Below are 7,428 nucleotides of genomic sequence, written 5' to 3'. Positions count from 1 at the left end.
TAGTCAACCAAAATCAGAGAATGGATACCCCAAATATTGTTGGAAAATTTGATTGTGTTCAGTAGAAGTGTTGGAGTAGAAGAGAGAGAGAGACCATAAGGTTCAAGTATTTTACACTTTTCGTTGAGTTGTTCTTCCTTAGTCATAGACTTGTCAACTCGAAGCATTTCCTCTTCGTTGTTAATATCTTCATCATTGGCCAACAAAAGAAGATGAAGACCATCGTCGGTGCATTTGTGTTGGGTATTATATCACAAACCACAATTGAATTATAAACCACTAGGTTAAAACCCGTGGAACCCACGAGTGATAAATTAACATAACTTATATTTTAGAAATAAAAATTAAAGAAATAGCAAGATAATTTCATTTGCCTAATGTTGAATGCATGATTTTATGAAAACAATAAATCAAATAGAAATGTAGTGCATTGTTATTTCTGACTATAAAAAGACTATTTTGAAAAAAAAAGAAATAAAAATCTTGACTGATAAACATCCATCCCATGTATCTTTTATATTTTGGTATCCCACTTTTAATATTAACCTTGTGTTTCCTAATAACATCATCTTTAAAAAAGATACCTCTAATGCCACTTTCTTCATATAAGCAAGTGCCTCGAAATGATAGAAGCATAAGATAGGGGGCAAGGCAGCAAGGCAGCTAACTCTGATTCGATCTACATTATAGAATGATAAAATCCTTAGTACCCAATTACAACTTTGGATAAGACTTAAGCATATCAATAATATCACTAAACTCTGGAAACCATGGATCTCTAAAAGCCGGTGAAAGAAAAGACCACAAATTATCTTCAAAATGCCAAAAAAAAGAGCAAATGCAGATGTGCAAATTGAATTGCAGCACACAGGAGCTATTTGTAGTAAATTTACTTACATATCTTTGCTAAAATGATATAATATAGTATAATGTTTGCAACACTTTTACAAATTGTGAAGTAAATAGCAAGTTACTTGTATTGTGAAGTAATGCAAAAAAGGAAAAGTTGGTTTTTTCAAGCTAAATAGCAACGCACTTTTTTTTATCTCATACAAAAACAGAAAGTTATTTTTTTTCACGGTAAAAAACAACGTAATTTTCATTGTCTATTTATTGTGACATGATGCAAAGAAAATGACAAATGTTTCATGCTAAATAACAATGTTTTCCCGCACAAAATAACAATGCATCTTCCTTTTTTATTTATTGTGCCCATATGCAAAATTGGCAAGTTAGTTTCCCTTTTCAATGCTAAATAGCAACATACTTTTCTTTTTCTATATTTTTGCAACCTAATGCATAATAAGGAAACTTATTTTATCTTTTCGAGCTAAATAAAAACTTAGTTTCTGTCTTTTTTTGTAACTAATGCAAAAAATAGGAAAATGTAGTTTCTTTTTTTCACGCTAAAAAACAATGTATTTTCCTTTTTGTATTTTTTTTGACATGATCTGAAAAGGTTTTTTCGTGCTAAATTGTAATGTATTTTCCTTTGTCTAGTTTTTCTTACCTAATGCAAGAATGCAAAAAATACTGACTTAGTTTCTTTTTTTTTTCTAGTTAAATAGCAATTCATTTTGTTTTTATTTTTTATTTTTTTAAGACTTGATACAAAAGGGCAATTTAGCTTCTTTTTTCATGGTAAATAGTAATGCATTTCACCCATCATAAGTAGGGATACAGAGAGAATTGACAGTTTTACCCTTCTAACCATAAGTGATGATGAGTAAGAAATGATTGCTTGTCTAATAACTATTATACGCGAACACACCTGTATTTCGATCGATTATAACAAAATTAATAAACACAAACAAATTTGTTGAAGTTGAAAGGAACGGTGTACCATCATGAGAAGCTTGGCGAAAAGTTGAAAGGAACTGTATTTCGATCGATAATGCATATATTCAGTCGACAAATAAAAAGATTATAAGAGACAGATTCTTAGAAAACGCATATACCCTAGTCGATGATTCTGCTCTGATGCCAAAACATCCCAATATAATCCCTTGATACCGATAGATCATCTTTGTTTTGCGATCAATGCGTAAATCACGACTTCAATTTGGGAGAATTTTAGAGGATTTGAATTTTGATTTAGATTTGAATTAGAGAGGAATGATTACGGAAACTACTACTTCAATACGATATATATTACAAGTCAAAGGAAGCAGGGCAATTTCAGAAATTTAGTTAGATGATAGGAGCGGGAAAAATAGATTGGGAGGGGCTAAGAGAATGTCACGTGGCGGTTAATGTACTGTTTTATTAGAAGAGAAGATTATGACGACAATCCTCCCATTCGAGTTTAGTAAGGTGTTGGGTACCTTGATCTTTTAGAAGCAAGTTCACTTCTTTGGAAAGGAAAACGTGTTGGGTCGGAGGCCCACATGAAGTGGGTAGTTTAGTAGTAGGCTAGTCTGTGTAAGGTGGGAGGGATTGAGCCGGTTAGGGCGGAAAGTAGCCTTGGAATAAGAGAAGCCCGAAGTAGGGTTACCAAATCATTTCTTAGAAATGATTTTCCATTGTAGATTCTAATGACTACTACAATGTTGTGAATGTATTCCATAGCTTGATCACAAGTTGATGGATTAAGGGTTCGAACCCTATTACAAATTTATAGCTTCAATCCTTGAAGAAACCAACCGATTGATGGTTCTTCTGGCTGCTTAGGGATTAGTGCGAAGAGATCCTTAAAATCTTTCAACCCATTATTCTACATCGTCGTCTTGGAACAATGAGCCTAGAACTTTATGTGCGATGAAAAATTTTGTTCCATTGAATCAATTGAGAAGCTTAGTTCGAAATTGTTCTCATGTAGTCGTTGGATGTTTGACCAGTAAGTTAGTGTACCAGGGCAGCACCATCTATACATATTTGAGAGATATAGAGATTTTGTAGCGGAGAAGTCTGGTGAACCGGGAATTAGAGCTTGAATTTGCTTGACCAACCTTTAGATCCATTCCTATAAAAAATCAGAAGATTATTTTTTAAGTGCCAGTTCAGTATAGATGGACAAGAGAGACGATGCGGGGAGGTTGTCGGTTGGAGGAACCGGGAAGGTAGGATTTAGTGAGGCTCGTGAGTTCTTATTGTTTATCATTAAGGTCAGTCATGGGGCTTTTTCCTGGAGGTTTGGGATGGCCTTAAATCATCTCCTCCATAGATTTAGGGTTAGGGAGCTCTTGAAGGAGGTCTTTCATGGAAGAACTGTGGAGGATAGATCCTAGAGTTGTGTGGAGAGATGTCCGATTTGTTTATCCTAGGAATCGATACGAGATTGGAGGGGAGTGTTGACTTAGGGTTAAGTTGGTTGAACAATGGAGAAAATGATGGCCGATGGTTATCCGACAATGGAACCAAATTGATAGAAACGGGGACAATCCGAAATTCTAGTTAAAAATGGAATAGTAAAATGAAAGAAACAAGATTTATGTATTAATTGAAGGCAAATGAAGAAAAATGATTCAAAACAATAGAAATTTCAAACTATGATTTTGCCCAAGCTTAAAATCCGAAGAACAATGATTCAAAAGAAAATTCTAGACATGCCTTCACACACACACACAGTGGGCTTATCCAAATTTGGTTGAATAAAAGGCAATACTAGGCTACAACTGGCTGCTTCTTGTATCACATTTAGTTTATTTTGCCTTCATGGTTTCCTCCTTGAAGTATAATAGAAACTCTTTAAATTGATACTCGATAAATTAATAAAATCTCCAACATAATATTTTTCTTTGGTCCAAACTACTAGTTGAAAATTTAACAAATTTCAATGAGATTATATATTTTCAAACCACCCCAATCTATATAAATATAGGGTTTCATTAAAATCATAAACTAACAATTATATAAACTACACAAACATAACTAAGACAATTTAGGGAAATATGATTCTATTGTTTGTTTTTTCTTTAAATCCAAGTCTAGTTGGAACACATCTCTAACTTTTCTTATTGCACATCAAAAATTTATGGCGTTGTGTTCTCGAAACGCAGCAAAACTTGTAAGAGTTGGTTCCAAAGATACTATATCATCATCAACATTATTTTGAATTATAGTAGCCATAATTTCTTCTAAGATCTGGACCTATAAACATGTTTCATTTTCACCCGGGTATTTTCTTGTAAGAGTTCAAGACAAAGAGATCATTAATCATGAGAAATCAAGATCATAAATGTTGTTTTCACAAGTGTGTCCCCCGAATTAAACAATTTGTCATTGTCTCTTGTTCAACATTAATTGCCCAATTCGAGACTACAAGGTTGATAGCATCCAAAACATTAATCTTACCTGGATTAGATTGTTCCAACTCATAGCCTTCTAAAATCCTAGGCAAAATCAACTCTTATTTATTAGTTTTCATTAATATGATACATGAATTTTTCTAAGATACAAAATGATTACTGATGTAATCAAAATTTAACTTCAACTAATTACAAAAATCTCTTTATGAGTTGTCAAAACTGGTTGCATCTCCAGCAAGAAATTGAACATACGAACTTGCATTTAAGAAATATGACTTCAGCATATTAGAGAAAGATATACAACAGAGATAGTTAAACCTAAAACAACATTAATTAGCATACCTCAAATTATATATTTATATATTCATAATAAGCTCACTTCTCAAGAACAAAATCTTGATCTTCAAAAGTGCATTATGATTGCAAGTTGCAAGTATTTAGCCATTGAAATCCTCAAAATCATATTGCATCAGAAGCCTGTCTACTGTATTTCGACCAATGACTTGTTTCAAATGTAGCTCTCTCAAAACCAAAGCTGCCAACTCTTTCTCATCTTGATGAGCAATCCCTTCTACAATAATGGTATAAGTAGTCTCATTTGGCATATACCCTTTCTGTATCATCATCTCAAAAATCTGTAAAGCCAAATCTGTTCTCTGAGATTTGCAAAGTCCAAGTATAAGTGCATTGAAATTATCGATATCAGCCCTGTAACTACTCTCTTCTATGATCCCAAATACCTCCATAGCTTCATCCAACATTCCCTCCATGCACAAACCTCTAATCAAAGACGAATAAGTATAAGAATCTGGAGTGAATCCATACCTTGTCATTTCATAAAGAAGCTGAAATGCAGGAAAAGTGTTCCCCTTTCTACACAATCCTGATATCACGTTCTTGTAGAATTCGTGATTTGAGGAGTTTTGTTTACTGCTCAAACTGTTGATGATGGAGAAAGCTTCTTGCACCATACCTTGTTTGCAGAGGCCAGCTATGGCGTTGTAGGTTCCTTCATTTGGATTGCAATCCCTGTATGTCATTAAGTCCAGACACTTCATTACTTCTTCTACTTTTTTTTCTTCACAAAGGCGTGCAATGATTGGATTGTAGGTGGCAGCAATTGGCTTGAACTCTCCCTTTGACATTTCATTGAGCACCTTGAGTGCATTATCAGTTCTACCATGAAAAGCAAGAGAACTGATTAAGATGTTGTAGGTAACTAAAGATGGTGATAACCCTGCTTCCACCAACTCAGCCAAGAGCCCTTTTGCTTCATCCCATCTGCCTTCACGACACAAACTTCTCAAGAGAATGTTATAAGTCACGACATTTGGAGAAAACCCTTTTGAAGGTAACTCCCTAAAGAAAGAAAGCGCTTCGTTGGTTCTGTTTTCCTTGCACAATCCGGTAAGCAGGACATTATAGCTTACAAGATTAGGTTCGCCCCCTTTAGAAATGATATCGTTTAACAGCTCCATCGCCTCATGAGCCCCTCTTTCCTTATAAGCAGCTTCTAGCAAGATTGAATAAGTGAAAGCATTAGGAACCAATCCTTTTTGTATCAGTTTATCGATGAACATCAAGGTTTGATTCAAGTTCCCAAGCATACAAAGCCCTCTAACCAAAGAGTTATAAGTAACAGTATGTGTTGGGTACCCGTGATCCTCCATCTTCTCCACTAACTGCATTGCATGGCCAACGTTCCCTCTTTTACACAACTGGCTCACCAAGAAATTATACGAGGCTACATCAGGGACGCCACCGGAATCAACTATCATCTCCATAACCCTAGTGGCTTTCCTGAGTTTTTTGGATTTACAGAGATCATACACCAGTTGAGTGGCATGGTAAACATCAGGTTTGTGACCTTTTCCAACCATGTATTCCAAATACAAGAACGCATCGTTAAGCCTGTAGTCTTTGTTTTTCGGATCGGTCCTACCTGATCTCCAATTGGGAAGGGTGAAAACAGCGTCTTTTGAAGCTAATGCTACCTGACTAGATGCTAACACCCTAGAAAATCTACTTTTGGGGGAAAACGAATGAAATTGAGGAGTCTGAGCTTTCCTGGAGTGGTCTGTGGATAGACTTGTCATCGGAGGCACCGAATTTAGCAGAACAGCCATTTTTAAACCGGAATTCAAATGGAAAACTGGTTTCTGTGAACTATGAATGGACAATTTGGTATGGTTCTACGTAGAAGAATGAGGGAAGGCAGAACATACGAGATGCATCGAGTATCGTTGTTAGGTTCTGAAGAACTAGAAAGAAGGTTGTATTGGCTTGGGTCCTGTCCACGACGATATACCAGTTATCTGTAATTTAACGGAGACTCGTCGAAACATCTTATCGTCGGGAGGGTGAAAAAGAAAAGGTTAAGATCAAGTTTACACCCTTCAAGTTTCATCTAAAACAACTCTGCCCTCTCTCTTTTGAATTCGCATTTTTTAAGCACCAACCTATCCTTACCTTACGAAATACGAACTCTATTCGTTCCATCCATCCATTGAGTTCAACCGAAACGTACGTACATCTTTTCCATATTTTTAGATAAGATTTGTTAATGACACGGATATACCAGGATTAATGTTAATGTAGTCTATAGAACTTTATAATTTGGCCTAATTTGATCATTTTTTTTGCACATCTAGTTATAAAAGTTGTAATTTATACCAAGCGCACCAAGGAGAAAACACATAAGGGTTTTGCAATTTCTTGTGTTCCAAGCTTGAAGGTGTTCATGCTTTTTGAAACCAATGGTTGCGAACCATTATAGAGATTCTACTTTGGATTCTAAATCTTCTTCTTCACATTAATTTTTCAATAATCATGTTAACCCTATTGTAGTTCATAAAGTATGTTGTTATTAATTGATAAACAAAAGATCCAATGGTTCAATCATGATGTTTATTTGTTTGTGATTTTGTTGCTTAGTTAATTATGTAATTTAATTTCAAAATTTGTTTTTTTTTTGGGAAAGTGGAAAATCTATTTCTTCTAATGTGTTTAAATTTGTTATTCTATATTCTTTACTGTTTTGATTTGTTGGTACAAATTTGAAGTAATTTTAATGGCATCGAAATCATACAAAATCGTGTATAATATGTTTACATGTTTTATGAGTTTTAAAACGTTTTGAAAACATAAAAGTATGTTGACAAAGATCAAATCATCGAAGTTT

At 34.6% G+C, this 7,428-nt stretch overlaps 1 protein-coding gene across 1 annotated transcript; it reads right to left on the bottom strand.

The window, feature by feature from the left end:
- Positions 1-4,487: 4,487 nt before the first annotated feature.
- On the bottom strand, positions 4,488-6,598 carry LOC145061977 (Pentatricopeptide repeat (PPR) superfamily protein). The gene has a single exon (XM_079009574.1). The coding sequence runs from the start codon at positions 6,371-6,373 to the stop codon at positions 4,685-4,687; it is 1,689 nt and encodes a 562-aa protein (XP_078865700.1). The 5' UTR covers positions 6,374-6,598; the 3' UTR covers positions 4,488-4,684.
- Between the last annotated feature and the right edge of the window lie 830 nt (positions 6,599-7,428).

Source organism: Lactuca serriola, chromosome 7, assembly GCF_051521515.1.
Source record: "Lactuca serriola cultivar US96UC23 chromosome 7, Lser_US96UC23_V15, whole genome shotgun sequence".
Taxonomy (NCBI): Eukaryota; Viridiplantae; Streptophyta; class Magnoliopsida; order Asterales; family Asteraceae; genus Lactuca; species Lactuca serriola.
This window is presented reverse-complemented; position numbering and strand designations above follow the sequence as displayed.